General features: G+C 44.9%; 1 protein-coding gene across 1 annotated transcript in view; it reads left to right on the top strand.

The window, feature by feature from the left end:
- The window catches only part of LOC101859248 (mesocentin), a 59,552-nt gene extending 44,348 nt beyond the window's left edge, over window positions 1-15,204 (top strand). The window contains exons 19-20 of the mRNA XM_035970238.1: window positions 3,970-3,995; window positions 7,393-15,204. Coding sequence (XP_035826131.1) covers window positions 3,970-3,995; window positions 7,393-14,387 — 7,021 coding nt within the window. The 3' untranslated portion in view covers window positions 14,388-15,204. The remainder of the gene's footprint in view (window positions 1-3,969; window positions 3,996-7,392) is intronic.
- The last annotated feature ends 1,689 nt before the right edge of the window (window positions 15,205-16,893 follow it).

The raw sequence follows: 16,893 nt of genomic DNA, 5'->3' as shown, positions 1-16,893 counted from the left end.
CCGTTTTCAAAAGCCTTTCTTACTAACTCCTTTCTTCTCCTGCGTTGGTGGCCTAGTGGTTAGGCTCTCGGACTCGCAACCGTAAGGTCGTGGGTTCGAATCCCGTCAGGGACCCGACGTTGTGTCCTTGGGAAAGGCAGTTTACACGAATTTTCCTCACTTCACCCAGGTGGGAATGGGTACCCGGCTATAGACAGCGAAAGATCTTGTCAGTTTGTTTGTGTTTGAGCGCTTAATCAGCTGCTTGCACTGTATGCTTCCCGGGAAGCTGAGAATGTTTCGGACTGTTCTATGGTCTGCTGGGGTAATAATATAGTGTAAAGCGCATAGAGCCTGCTGTTGAGCGGGGATAATGATATGCGCTATACAAATGCTATTTATTATTATTATTATTATTATTATTATTATCATTAATATATATTTATGCACTCACACACACACACACACACACACACACACACACACACACACACACACACACACACACACACACACACACACGCACACACATACACACACACACACACACGCACACACAAACACACACACGCACACACACACACACGAACTATTTTCATTCAGACGTAGGCACAGAACAATTATAATTAAAAATAACGCTAAAAGCTTATGAAGGGTAGGCCGGTAGGAACAGAAAATGCTGAAGATATCTTTTGAAGCTATCACGGTTGCCGGGAATAGACGTGGATGCGGTTCTCATTTTGGGCTTCTTTTGTCCCAGGGTTGACCCTATCCTGGCAAACAGGATGGAAGAAGTCGCCTTCCATCTAAATGATGTAAATTGCTTGTGCCTCTGGGAGCCTGGTGTACGGTGCCCATTGCTGATGGGATCGGGTCGGGTCGGGCGATCGTTTTGTGTCACGATAGCCGCTTTGCGACTTAATCTACGCGGTGCCCACTACGGTGGATCAGGCCGATCGCCCGACTCGATTGCCTGAAACTGAAAACGTACACGTTTGTTTTTTAGGCGATCGAGTAGGCCGATCGGTCGATCCCGTCCGTAGTGGGCACCCCGTAAAACAAATTCGTTTTTGAGGCGATCGAGTCGGGGGCGATCGGCCCGATGGGCCGATCTCATCCGTAGTGGACACCCCGTAGTATTAGCAAACCCACTCGACCCGACCCGATCTCCCAATGGGCTCCTCGTATAAAATGCTTCAACAAAAATTTAATAATAAATCACAGTTTATATCCCCGTGGGGAAAATTAGTTACAACGGCAAACTGCCGCAAACGCACATACATGTATACATAAACACCTAATTAAAAACAAAAATTTTCAGTCACGCAAAGAATACCTAATACATAATATTACTACTCCAATAGAACAATTTCACAAACAAAACATGTATAAATATAATATAATCAAACACACGCACATAGTACCAAATACACAATTTTACGGTAATGTAGGAAAATTTTCGCCAACAATATGCCTACATACCATTGCTGGTCACCATTGTGCAGCGCCCCGGGGTTGTTTAAAAAAAATTGTTTTTGTGTTGTTTTTTTTTTACACCAGTGACTACGCTTCAAAATACCATGTCACCGACAATGACATTACTTTTGTGTCTGAACTCACTACTCGCTTGACCACTGGAGCCTCCAATCGGTACGGAGGATTTGAGGGAAATAATGGTAAAGCAAACGACAGAAATAAGGAAAAGGCGCTTACTGAAATGGTACGAACACCTCACTGGATCATCAGGACTGGCTAAGACGATTCTACAAGAAGCTACAGAAGGGGGAAGACAAAAAGGCGGACAGAAGAAACGATTGGAAGACAACATGAAAGAGTGGACTTGCTGTGATTGGAACATCATGGTACGGAAGGCTGAGAACCTCGAGGAATGGAAGAAACTGGTTGCAAAATCTAAGGTGGTGCCCCAACGGTCTGCCAGACTGCTGCCTGGCAGGTGAAGGTGAAGGTGCAGGTGAATGAAAAGTACACAATGACATTCCACTTCCAAGGACACCAAGTTCTGCACGAACAGGCTTTGGTTCGGACATTAAGATTGTATCTTATTGCAAGACAAAGGCCTTTCTGCTAGACCAGGACGCCTCTAATACTAATACGAGATCAAATGGCGTTGGACAACTGCAAATTTTCCACGCCAGAAGAAAACAAAAAAGCAAGACATCTGAATCAGAGCATTTTGGTGCCGTGAACATCATTTCAAAGTGTCTCCTTCTCCACCACCTCCTCCTCCTCCTCCTCCTTCTCCCCTCCTCCTCCTCCTCCTCCCCTTCCTCCTCCTCCTCCTCCTCCTCCTCCTCCTCCTCCTCCTCCTCCTCCTCCTCCTCCTCCTCCTCCTCCTCCTCCTCCTCCTCCTCCTCCTCCTCCTCCTCCTCATCATCATCATCATCAAAGTAAGCCAAATTAAAATTTTAAAAAAGAAAAAAATTGGCGGAGAGTTGAAAATTTCAAGTTTAATGGCATCATCATCATCATCATCATCATCATCATCATCATCATCATCATCATCATCATCATCATCACCATCATAGTAGTTGTCATGTGTCGCCGTCGTGGTTGTCGGGTGTTGTCGTCGCGATGCTAAAATTAATATCGATACATCTTGAAGATGGATGATGAAGTGGTTGTCTCCGTTGCTGGTGATCTTTATTCATCTATTTATTTAATTAATTTTGGTTTTGTTTCTGCTGTTGTTGCTGTAACGATTGTGTGAATGTCGGTGAGGTAATATCGCTGTTTTGTCAATTAAAAAAGATACTCTACACTCTATACACAAGACAAAATTATGTAGATGGTTGGCAAGCACTCCGGTGTGGTTTGCTCCTTCTTTCTTATCAATCATCTTCTACTATCGCCCTTATGCCCATTCTTATTTTCTTTGTATGCTACTCCCTAATAACACTTCTAATCTTCGACACATAATAACAATGACCTACTCGTGTTGCAAGTGCCGTAAAAGTCTCACTAAAACTGGAAGTAAGGCATGGTGTGACTTGTTGTGTTTACATGTACTACCGTGGGGCTAACTCTGCTACTGGATTGCTGCATTACCGTGTGCCATTGTGGAAATAGACGGTAAAAAAACACGGAGAGCTTCAGTATCAGGATTGTGTCGAATTTCGTATTTATCACCATCATCATCATCATCATCATCATCGTCGTCATCATTATCATCATCATCATCATCATCATCATCATCATCATCATCATCATCATCATCATCATCATCATCATCATCATCATCATTGTACGAGGGCTGTCCAACGGAAAACCGAAAATTGGCTGTAATTTGAAAACTATTCAATATTTTCACATGCTATGCACACTTGTAAAACAACCATTTAGGAATTTCCCCATTGAGCACCATGCACATCGCACAAACCAAACAAACACAGCAGTTCTCCAAAGATGGCTACCCCCTTTGAAAATTGGTCACGGGTAGAAGTGAGGTCTGTCATTCGGTTTCTGACCGCAAAAGGTCTCAAATCTATATAAATATACACTGAAATAAAGTCAGCTTACAGGGAGAAAGTAATGACAAAATCACTAGTATAAGAGTGGTGTAGTAAGTTCAAAGCCGGGCATACGGATGTCAAGGAGAAAGTTCACCCAGGACCTTGTTTTTCTGCAAAGACGGAGGACAACAAGAGTCGCGTTAACGAACTCATTCAAACAGACTGGTGCATAAAAATTCGCTAAATTTCCGAGTCGCCAAACTTTTAAAAGTCGACTGTCCATAGGATAGTGTTTGATGAGCTGCACTATCGAAAAGTCTCTGATCGATGGGTCCCCAAAGAGCTGACAGCTAACCACAAGACGCAACGTGTTGAAGTGTCTCAAATTTTGTTGAATCGTTGTCACCAATCTGTCACAGGAGTCATGAACGCATCTGGAGACCTCCAACAATACGATGAAGCATTCCTGAGAAGCATTATTACAGGTGATGAGACTTGGATACACCACATGAACCCTGAGACGAAGAGGGATTCAATGGTTTGGAAGCACACGTCTTCATCTCCCCCGAAAAAGTTTAAAGTTCAGCCATCTGTGAAGAAACTCATGGCCACGGTTTCTGGGACGCTAAGGGTGATCTGCTTTTTTACATTCTGGAACCAGGACAAACTGTTAATGCAAACAGATACTGCCAGACTCTTGATAAGTTGAGGGAGGGTGTGCGCCGAAAAAGACTAGGCCGGTTGTCCAGCGGGGTCATTTTGCAGCATAACAACGCAACGCCACACACCGCAAACGCTACAAAAGACTGGATCCAAAGGTTCGGCTGGGAAGATCTGCCACACCCCCCCCTCCCCCCTCACAGTCCTGACTTGGCCCCGTCAGATTATCCCCTTTTTGGACTAATGAAACGCCATATTTCAGGACAGCGATTCACAGACAACGAAGACCCCAAGGAAGCCGTGAAAGATTGGTTGAAATCCCTTGACGGAAAATTCTTCAGGGGGGGGTATCTTATTCCTGATCCAGCGATGGGGAAAATGCGTCCAGCGGGATAGTGATTAAATTGAAAAATAAAGCACATGTTGAGGTATGATGTGTTACATTTTTATTCGGACAAAGACTGTTACTTTTATAGACCTTTTCCAGTTTTCCGTGGGACAGCCCTTGTAGAATAAGAAGAGAAGGGAAAGAGAGTCTTGAATCATCATCATTGTAGAAAAAGTGGAGTTGTGGAAGGAGAGTCTTGATTTATCATCATCATCATCATCATCATCATCATCATCATCATCATCATCATCATCATCATCATCATCAGTGCACTTTTTATGTTACAAGTAATTAGTTATTTCCTTTCCACTTTGATGTTCTTTTATTCTTCAAAAATTTTTTTTTTAGCGTTTTCAAGTTTCAGACTGTGCTTACCTTTCTTTTTCTTAAGACGTGTTCGTTTATTTGTGCAATCTGAAGCATTTTTTTTCACCTTTTTTTTTACGAGGTAACCACTTAATTTTAGCTTGCCTGCAAATGTTATACAGAGGAAAAATCTTGATAGCTGGCATGTGTTTACACCTAATAGAGTGAGTTGAACGTGTTTGCAGCCGAGCATATAAAGCAAAATAATTTAGCAATACCAAGATCTTCACTTTGAATTCCCTCTGCAACATTTTCAGTTCGCTTTATTTTATCCAGGCTGTCAAATCTTGTTTTCAGTGTGAATCTTTGTTAAAATCCACCAATTAATGGCTCTCCGCCCTATCCATGTGGGTGGTTGGCGAGCGCTTTGGTGTGGTTTGCTTCTTCTTTTCTATGAAACATCTATCGTCCTTATCTCTAGGATGTTAGTCTCTAGTAACACCGCTCTTGTTTGGCATTTGTATGACTTATTCGTGTTATAAGTGCTTCAGAGCTCTTATTAAAATGAACTAAAACGTGTTTTTATCTTCAACCAACTCATCTTTCCATCCGTCCGTGATCACCCGAGCCACCACTCTTCCGTCTTCATTTATTATCTGCCCGTCCCACCTGTGAGTGTCTATCAAGGAGCTTAAACTCCTTGGTTTCTGTCTGTCTACAATCCTACCTGTTCGTCTATCTTTGTATGATGAACGGTAGAAGTTCATGTTGTACATGTATTGCCTTTCCTGGATTGATGACCCATTTTGTTAGTAAAGTTGGTTCCATTAGTAAGATAAGATAGGATACATCTTTATTGTTCAGGTCCTGGCACATTGGTTTGGTGTTTCACCGCCTACACACATACACAGACACACAGGCACGCAAACACACATAATATACGCGCACGCACGCGCGCGCGCGCACACACACTCACACACACACACATACACACACACGCACATACAGGCGCACTCATACTCACACACACACACATGCATACGTAACACACACACACACACACACACACACACACACACATACACACACACACACACACACACGCACACACACAATACATTTATTATTATTGTATCCTAACGGAGTCTGTGATGTAGCGATCAGGCGCTTTGCTGTCATGGACAAGAGATTCGACTTCGATTCTTTAGTGGGAAGGGGAAAATTACTGAGTATCACAGCCTTTCTTCTGGGATGTTGTATCCCCTAGCTCTCAGCCTAGGTTGGGCCTGACAGACAGGATCGAAGCCCGCCTCCTAAACGATCTAAACTGTGTCAATGGGGTGGGGTGGGTGGGGGTAAAACACCTACGTTTAAAAAAAGAATACGTTTTGCTTATCTTTGCATGGGCGGTAAACGATTTATGTATGTTCTGAATTGCTGACAAGTTGTGTTTCCTATTTACAGTTTAGAGATACTTTAGTGGAGTTGGCTTAAACAGAAATCTGTGAGACAACCAGTTTCTTTGGTTTGGCTATAGTTCGGTTTACCCCTGTTTTCGGATTTTACCGTGTCGGTTTAAGTCAGCTCCACAGTGTATCTGCTGAATGAAGAATGGTCCCTGACGATGTTCCTTTTTGTGATCTTCACAGGAATCCTGCACATTTTGCAACCGGAAGTTGATGTCTATTCAACGTACTCGTGACGGAGAACCAATCAACAGGAAAATTGATTCTGACGGAGATGGAGTACCCGATTACTACGACAGAGACGACGACAACGACGGAGTCCCAGATTACAAAGATTTAGACGACGACGGAGACGGTATCCCTGACGTGAAAGAAGTCGATTCTGACATGGATGGAGTACCCGATTACTTAGATAACGACGATGATGATGATGATGATGATAATGAAGATTCCAACGGTGATGGCGTTTCGGATGATGTAGACGAAGATGACGATAATGACGGTATTCCGGACAGCGAAGATAACGATGATGATGGGGATGGGATTATGGACGAGTACGATACTGATGACAATACCCCCGACTTGTTTGAGAGGGACACAGACGGAGACGGAGTCCCTGACCACCTCGATGATGACGATGATGGCGATGGTATTCCCGACGATGAAGACAACGATGATGACGGTGACGGTATTCCTGACGGTAAAGAGGACTCTGACGGAGACGGTATCCCCGACAGTGAAGACTACGACGATGATAACGACGGTATTTCCGACGAGGACGAGGATGATGAAGATGGCGACGGTGTTGCTGATTATCTGGATGACGATGACGACAACGACGGAGTGCCAGATCACTTGGACAATGACGATGACGGAGACGGTATTGACGATGAAGATGAGGGCGACGATGACGGGGATGGTGTGCCGGACTACTTAGATAATGATGACGATAATGACGGTATTCCCGACCACCTGGACAAAGACGATGACGGCGACGGGTTAGATGATGACGAAGAAGATGATGAGGACGGAGACGGGATTCCCGATTACGAGGACGACGATGATGATAATGACGGTATTCCTGACGATGAAGACAACGACGACGATGGCGACGGTGTTCCAGACTTGCTGGAGAGAGACACGGACGGTGACGGTATTCCCGACCATCTAGACGATGACGATGACGGTGACGGTATTCCTGACGATGAAGATAACGACGACGACGGCGATGGAATTCCAGACGACAAAGAAGATTCTGACGGTGACGGTATCCCAGACATGGTGGATAACGATGATGACAACGATGGTATTCCCGACGATGAAGAGGGTGATTCAGACGGTGACGGTATTCCAGACTACCTCGACGAAGACGATGATAATGACGGTATTCCAGATAGCGAAGATAAGGATGATGATGGTGACGGTATTCCTGACGACTTAGAGAAGGACACCGACGGAGATGGGGTGCCAGACCATTTAGATGAAGACGATGACGGAGATGGTATTCCTGATAACGTTGATAACGATGACGACAATGACGGTATTCCAGACAGCAATGATGTTGACTCTGACGGTGACGGTACACCTGATTACTTGGATAACGATGACGACAACGATGGAATCCCAGATAGCGAAGACAATGACGACGACGGAGACGGTATTCCGGATGGCCAGGAAGATTCGGATGGGGACGGCGTGCCTGACTCTCTGGACAAAGACGATGACGGAGATGGAATTCCTGATGACCAGGAGAAAGACTCTGACGGTGACGGTATTCCTGACGATGAAGATGACGACGACGACAACGACGGTATTCCAGACGCCGAAGACAATGACGACGATGGCGATGGTATTCCCGACGGCCAAGAGGTTGACTCTGACGGTGATGGTATTCCTGACGAATTAGATGACGATGACGATAATGACGGAATTCCTGACAGCGAAGATAACGACGATGACGGCGATGGGATTCCCGATGATAAGGAAAAGGATTCGGATGGCGACGGTATCCCTGATGATGTAGACGACGATGATGATAATGACGGCGTTCCCGATAGTCAAGATAATGACGACGATGGAGATGGAATACCAGACCTCCTTGAGAGGGACACAGACGGAGACGGTATTCCTGACTATCTGGACGACGATGATGACAACGATGGCATCCCTGACGAGGAAGACGATGATGACGATGGCGACGGTATTCCTGACGATCAAGAAATAGATTCGGATGGGGATGGGATCCCAGATGAAGTGGACGATGACGATGATAATGATGGTATTCCGGACGATCAAGATAATGACGATGATGGTGATGGAATCCCCGATGACCAAGAAGTCGACACTGACGGAGATGGTGTTCCTGATTATTTGGACGATGACGACGATAATGATGGTATTCCAGATAGTCAAGATAAAGACGATGATGGTGATGGAATTCCTGATGATAAGGAAACCGATTCAGATGGTGATGGTGTTCCCGATCATTTAGATAATGACGACGATAATGATGGAATCCCCGATAGTGAAGATAATGATGACGATGGAGATGGAATTCCCGACGATCAAGAAAAGGACTCTGACGGCGATGGAATCCCAGATGATGTCGATGACGATGATGATAATGACGGAATACCCGACAGTCAAGATAATGATGATGACGGTGATGGAATTCCTGACAGTCAGGAGAAAGATTCAGACGGCGACGGTATTCCAGATGATGTAGATGACGATGATGATAATGATGGCATTCCTGACAGTGAAGACAACGATGATGATGGAGATGGAATACCCGATGATCAAGAAAAAGACTCCGATGGAGACGGAATCCCGGACGATGTCGATGACGATGATGATAATGATGGTATCCCTGATAGCGAAGACAATGATGATGATGGAGATGGAGTGCCTGATAGTCAGGAAAAAGATTCAGACGGTGACGGTATTCCAGATGATGTAGATGACGATGACGATAATGATGGTATTCCTGATTCGCAGGATAATGATGACGATGGCGATGGAATTCCTGACGATCAAGAAAAGGACTCGGACGGCGATGGAATTCCAGATGATGTCGATGACGATGATGATAATGACGGAATACCCGACAATTTAGATAACGATGATGATGGAGATGGAATTCCTGACAATCAGGAAAAAGATTCAGACGGTGACGGTATCCCAGACGATGTCGATGACGATGATGATAATGATGGTATTCCTGACAGTGAAGATAATGATGATGACGGGGATGGAATTCCTGACGATCAAGAAAAAGATTCCGATGGTGATGGAATCCCGGACGAAGTTGATGACGACGATGATAATGATGGTATTCCAGATAGCGAAGACAACGATGATGACGGCAATGGAATTCCTGACAGTCAGGAGGTAGATTCAGATGGTGACGGCATTCCAGATGATGTAGATGACGATGACGATAATGATGGTATTCCTGATGCGCAGGATAACGATGATGATGGAGACGGTATTCCCGATGATAAGGAAGATTCAGATGGCGACGGTATTCCTGATTCCGAGGACAACGACGACGATGGTGACGGAATTCCTGACAATCTGGAGAAAGACACAGACGGAGATGGGGTGCCCGATTATTTGGATGACGATGACGACAACGACGGTATTCCTGACAGCAAAGATAATGATGACGACGGAGACGGTATTCCTGATGATAAGGAAGACACTGATGGGGATGGTATCCCAGACAGTCAAGATAATGACGATGATGGTGATGGAATTCCTGATGACCTAGAAAAGGATACAGATGGCGATGGTATTCCCGACCACATTGACGACGACGATGACAACGATGGTGTGCCAGACAGCGAAGACAAAGACGATGATGGCGATGGAATTCCCGATACGAAGGAGGATGCGGACGGTGACGGTATTCCCGATGCAATCGACAATGATGATGATAATGACGGAGTCCCTGACTACTTGGAAAAGGACACGGACGGTGACGGGATACCCGATTACTTGGATGATGATATCGATGGAGACGGAATCCCTAACGACCAAGACGATGATGATGACGGCGATGGTATTCCGGATAAATTGGAAGACTCCGATGGTGACGGTGTTCCTGATTACCTAGACGACGATGACGATGGTAACGGTATTCCAGACCATCTTGAAGGCGACACGGACGGCGATGGAATACCCGACTATCTCGATGATGACATCGACGGAGATGGAATCCCCAACGATCAGGATGATGACGATGACGGAGATGGAATCCCCAACGATCAGGATGATGACGATGACGGAGATGGTATTCCTGATGATATGGAAGGCGACACGGACGGCGATGGAATACCCGACTATCTCGACGACGATATTGATGGAGATGGCATTCCAAACGATCAAGATGATGACGATGATGGTGATGGTATTCCTGATCATCTGGAGATTGATACTGACGGCGATGGTATTCCAGATTACTTGGACGACGATATCGATGGAGATGGCATACCGAACGATAAGGATGACGATATTGATGGTGACGGAATACCCAACGATCAGGATGATGACGATGACGGGGACGGAATCCCGGACAGTCTGGAACAGCGTGACACCGACGGTGACGGTATTCCCGATCATTTGGATGATGATATCGACGGTGACGGAATCCCCAACGATAAGGACGACGATATTGATGGAGACGGGATCCCAAACGACCAGGATGATGACGATGATGGCGATGGGATTCCCGATCACTTGGAAGTAGACACAGATGGAGACGGTATTCCGGATTATTTAGACGATGACATCGATGGAGACGGAATACCCAATGACAAGGATGACGACGACGATGGCGATGGAATACCAGACCACTTAGACGTCGATACTGATGGAGATGGGATACCCGATTACTTGGATGATGATATCGACGGAGACGGTATTCCTAACGATCAAGACGACGATGATGATGGTGATGGTATCCCGGATTTTCTGGACGTAGATACAGATGGGGACGGAATTCCCGACTTTTTGGATGACGACATTGACGGGGATGGAATTCCAAACGATGAAGACGATGATGATGACGGTGATGGTATTCCCGATGACCAGGAAGACGCGGACGGCGATGGTATTCCCGATTATCTTGACGACGACGACGACAATGATGGAATACCGGATCACCTAGAGGTGGATACGGATGGCGATGGAATACCGGATTACCTGGACGATGACATTGATGGTGATGGAATCCCTAACGATAAAGACGATGATGATGACGGAGACGGTATTCCTGACGTATTGGAGGTAGACACGGACGGCGACGGAATCCCTGATTATCTAGATGACGACGATGACGGCGATGGAATACCGGACCATCTGGACGTGGACACGGACGGGGATGGTATTCCCGACTACCTCGACGATGACATTGACGGAGATGGAATTCCCAACGACGAAGACGACGATGATGATGGCGATGGTATTCCCGACAATCTGGAAGTGGACACCGACGGCGACGGTGTGCCGGATTATCTCGATGATGACGACGATGGAAACGGCATCCCTGACTACCTGGAGGTAGACACTGACGGAGACGGGGTACCGGATTATCTGGACGATGACGACGACAACGACGGTATTCCTGATGAATTAGATGACGACGATGACGGAGACGGTATTCCCGACCACTTGGAAATTGATACGGATGGAGATGGCATCCCTGATTTCTTAGACGACGATGACGATAATGACGGAATTCCCGACCATCTAGATGAGGATGGAGACGGAGATGGTATCCCGGATAAGTTTCAGGTAGACACTGATGGTGACGGAATCCCTGACTATTTAGACGACGATGACGATAACGACGGAATCCCAGACTCTCAAGACGATGACGACAACAACAACGGTATTCCTGATGACCAGGAGGTTGATTCCGACGGCGACGGTATTCCGGACTACATCGATGACGACGACGACAACGACGGTATTCCTGATTATCTTGACGACGACGCGGACGGGGACGGAATCCCAGACTTCCAACAGCTCGACACCGACGGAGACGGGATCCCAGACTATTTAGACGATGATGACGACAACGACGGAATACCAGACGAGCTTGACGATGACGATGATGGCGATGGTATCCCCGATTCTCAGGAGCTAGATTCAGATGGAGACGGAGTTCCTGATTATCTAGACGACGACGATGATAACAACGGAATACCCGACCACTTAGAGAAGGACACTGATGGGGACGGTATTCCTGACTACCTCGACGATGACGATGACAATGATGGAATCCCCGATGAGTTGGATGACGATGTTGACGGAGACGGCGTACCTGATTCACTGAAGACCTTGGACCTCAACAAAAACGGCGTCCCTGACTACCAGGAGATTGATACCGACGGAGACGGGATCCCAGACTATTTAGATCCCGACGATGACAACGATGGTATTCCTGACGAGCTCGACGACGACGATGACGGCGATGGAATTCCTGACGACCAAGAAATCGACACCGACGGAGACGGTATTCCAGATTATCTAGACGACGATGACGATAACGATGGAATCCCCGACGATGAAGATTTCGATGCTGACGGCGATGGAATCCCGGACGAGGAAGAAGGTGACACTGATGGCGATGGCATTCCAGACTATCTCGACGATGACGACGATAATGATGGTATTCCGGACTCAGTTGATACCGACAAAGACGGTAACGGCATCCCGGACTTTATGGAAAAAGACACGGACGGAGACGGTATTCCCGACTACTTGGACGATGATGACGACAACGACGGAATCCCTGACTTTTTAGATAACGACGACGACGGTGATGGCATACCCGACGACAAGGAAGACTTTGATGGAGACGGTATTCCGGACTACCTCGACGACGATGCTGACGGTGATGGTATCATCGATAAGCTACCAGACTCAGACGGCGACGGTATTCCTGACATCCGTGACGACGATGACGACAACGATGGTATTCCGGACAACGAAGAAGACACGGACGGTGACGGTATTCCCGACTACATGGATGAAGACGCTAATGGTGACGGTATTCCCGATAAGGAGCAAGACTCGGATGGCGACGGTATTCCGGATTATCTTGATGATGATGACGATAACGACGGAATCCCCGACTCTTTGGATAACGATGATGACGGAGATGGAGTTCCCGATCAGAAAGATGGCGGCAAGTGCGACAAGGACAGCTGCCCCAAGAAACCCATCAAGCCACCAGTGAAGAAAAGCAAGGCCAAAGAGAGAGCGACCTTCTGGATCAGGATCAAGAACGCCCTCAAGAAAATGATGGCAGCCGCTCTGGAGCATGATGGGCTCAAAAAGAGACAAAATAAGACCCCTCCACCCGTGGTCAAGCAGAAGCCTCACGACCAGAAATACGACCTTGTCGACGTAGTCAAGCAGCTCATCTGGGGAAAGGATGGAGACGACGACGATGATGACGATGACGAGAATGACGACGACGATAAAAAAGACAAGGCTGACAAGAAGGACGGTAACGACGATGGTGACGATGACGATGACAACAAAAACGACGAACTTTCGGACACACCGATCAAAGTTGTACCCAGCAAAATAAAACCGACCTTCCAAAAGGGAGTCAAATTCAGCGCCCCAACCCTTCAGCAGAAGAAATTTCAGGCGGCGAAGAAAGCTCCTCCAAAGAATGCGAATTTCGAAGCGGCAAAGAAGGCAGCTGCACTCAGAGCCGCTGGCAAAACAGCCCCAGTAGCCAAAAAGTCACCCATGGACAGCAAGACAGCAGCAACTAAGCAACTCACACCACAGCAACTTCAACAACTGAAACAACAGTACGCCCAGAAAGCAAAGACGCAGCAACAGCAACAGCAAAAACCACCGCCACAACAACAAAAACAGAAGACGGGACAGAAAGCACCGGTCAAACAACAACAAAAACAACAAGCACCCGTGAAACAGCAAGCAAACCTGAAGCAGAAGCAGCCAGTGAAGCAATCACCTCCAACACCCAAGTCAACAAACCAGAAACCGCCCCAACAAAAGCTGCCCCCGCAGAAACAGCCCGCAAAGCAAGTTCTTAAAAATACGAAGCCAACGAAAAAGACAGAATTGTAACTTATAATTTTACGTACAGATTGTGATTAAGTTATTTGTGAACTACATTCCCAAGGACAGGATATTGTGTCTTGGGAAGAAGCCATAACTTTTACCATCAAACATTCCAATAAGATCTTGGTTTGCATCTTCGTGGAAAAAAAGACAATTATATTATTTAGCGAGGAATCAGTATTTTTAATTAGTAGAATTATTTCGGGGATAAACCCCAAAAGAGAAATTAATTTGTAATGAACTTTCCTTTGGCCTCTTTTGGAAGAATGCACAGGCCTGCCTTGCATGATCTCCGTTAGTTGAGTTTTCAATCGACGACCAGATTTTAATAAAGAAAATGAGCCATAACAGTGTCACAATGACACATACAAGAATTTTGAAAAAGTGCAATTGTTTACATGATTACTGAAGGCATAGCGTATCCCATCAGTAGTAAAGCTGCGGTAGAAACAAGATACTCCATGCAGCCCCCAATACCAGAAGACAGAGGGGTACTTCTGCTGTCTTAAGACAAAAAATGTATATGCGTAATTAGATCAAAGTAACGTTTTTATACTGGGGAGAAACCCCTTTTCTTGGCGCGTCTTTCTATCTTGGTTTTATGGCTATTTATTAGAATTAAGGGAGTTTTTGGCTTTTTGAAAAAATGCGTTGTGATCTAATTGCATATCGATATTTTTATGAGAAAATAAATTTAAATCATTTACTTCATAACTATTTACTGTATACCCCAGCAAATCAGACAAAAGTTACACCTACCAATGAATATTAACATAATCATATCGACCAAATTTTAGTTAAGTTGAAACACACGCACTCACAAAGTTAGTTTTTTAAAATTGCAGTTTTGGCATATATATATATATATATATACAGTATTTTGTCATAGGGCGGCAGACTTGGGTACTTGATGTGCTTTTATTCGTCCGTCACAAAGAGCAACGCGTCCGAAAGCTGTTCAAATGTTGCAAGCCCAGAAAGGAAAATAATATTGTTCCGGAGAGAGAGAAAAGAAAACGCAAACAACAGTTTCGTCCCTTTTTTTACGTTCCCAAAAAATCGTATATCTTTTCTTTTTTTCGGCATTTATTTAAATTTTCAATTTCGACAGATTGTCTCTTATGTACATGCAACTGACACCACAGATTAAGAAACTGCAATGAGGAAAAAAGGTTGTCAAAATGTTGGGCTTAGCACATCTGAACAGCTGGCCGACGATTGGCTTTCGTCTCTGAATACAGAACTAGAGTTACGTATTCCTCTTACTGGTGTCGTTTCTCAAGGATTTTCTCATTCAAGTGCTTTCATATCGCCCTGTCCGCCACTGTTCATTACAACTATTAGATTGTTGCTACTGTTCTTACGAGGCCATGAATCCCTATGCAATGTGCAATGTTTTCGCCGAATGTCCAGACCTGCACGAGGATGACGAGGAAAGGTTTCATATTTTCTAAGCGGATTAAAGCGGTTTCATATTTCTTAGAAAATGGATTACAACATTTTCATTATTCTTCAAAAGTGGATTAAAACAGTAAATTGCCGATCAGTCTGTCCATTGGTGAATACCTTGAAATTATATCCACAACAAGGAAGTAGATGTTTGGTTGCTCGTGTGGCTAGAAAAACAAAAAACAGCCACTTGATATTCCGTGGGAAATCTTTTTAGTAATATTTTACAACTTTCGTCAGCAAGTCTAAAAACTTACTGTAGCAGCACTTGGGCATGTCCACAGATTAGTGATGATCTTGAGGATATGTAGAACGTACAAATACGCAAAACATTGGGTAAATGTTTCAGTGATTATGAGCATCGATTTACTGATATTATATATATATATATATATATATATATCAGAGTGTATATCGTACAGATTTCCGTCCCTATTGTCTTGGTCTGATAAATAATATGATTTCATTTTTCGTTTCATGTTTGAGTTTCTGTTTCATGATCCTGAGTTCAACTCTAATGTTTTCCCAAATCATGTTTGAGTGAAGTGAATAAATAATATGGCATTGCAAGAATTCTCTATTTGAGAAATGCATATAAACACACTTGTATTTGTTGTGTGCGCCGGAAAAAGTGAACTTCATTTTATTATTAAGTGACTCATAGAAAACATCTTTATACTTCTGCCAGATCATGTTCTTAAACACACATAAAGAGCTGCTTTTACTTATATTTACTCAGTAAACAATGCCATCTTCTGAAGTTGTGACGTAATGGGCAGATATTAATTGTAAGACAAGGCAGGCATTAGGCATATGATACTATTTATAATATTATTGTGTGCATTTACCTTTTCTTTATGTCTCTATGTTTTGTGAGGTTGTATTGTATTTGGGAGAGAGAGAGGCACCGAGACAGGTTAGAAGTTGCCTTATAAACCATTTGGATAGTGAGAAATGGTCTGAGATTGCTAGTGTATATGTGTGTATGTGTGTGTCTGCGTGTGTGTGTATGTGTGTGTTTGTGTGTGCGTCTGTGTGTGTGAGAGAGAGAGAGAGAGAGAGA

Source organism: Aplysia californica, unplaced genomic scaffold (genome assembly GCF_000002075.1).
Source record: "Aplysia californica isolate F4 #8 unplaced genomic scaffold, AplCal3.0 scaffold00240, whole genome shotgun sequence".
NCBI lineage: Eukaryota > Metazoa > Mollusca > Gastropoda > Aplysiida > Aplysiidae > Aplysia > Aplysia californica.
Note: the sequence above shows the minus strand (reverse complement) of the source record. Positions and strands in the feature narration are given on the sequence as shown.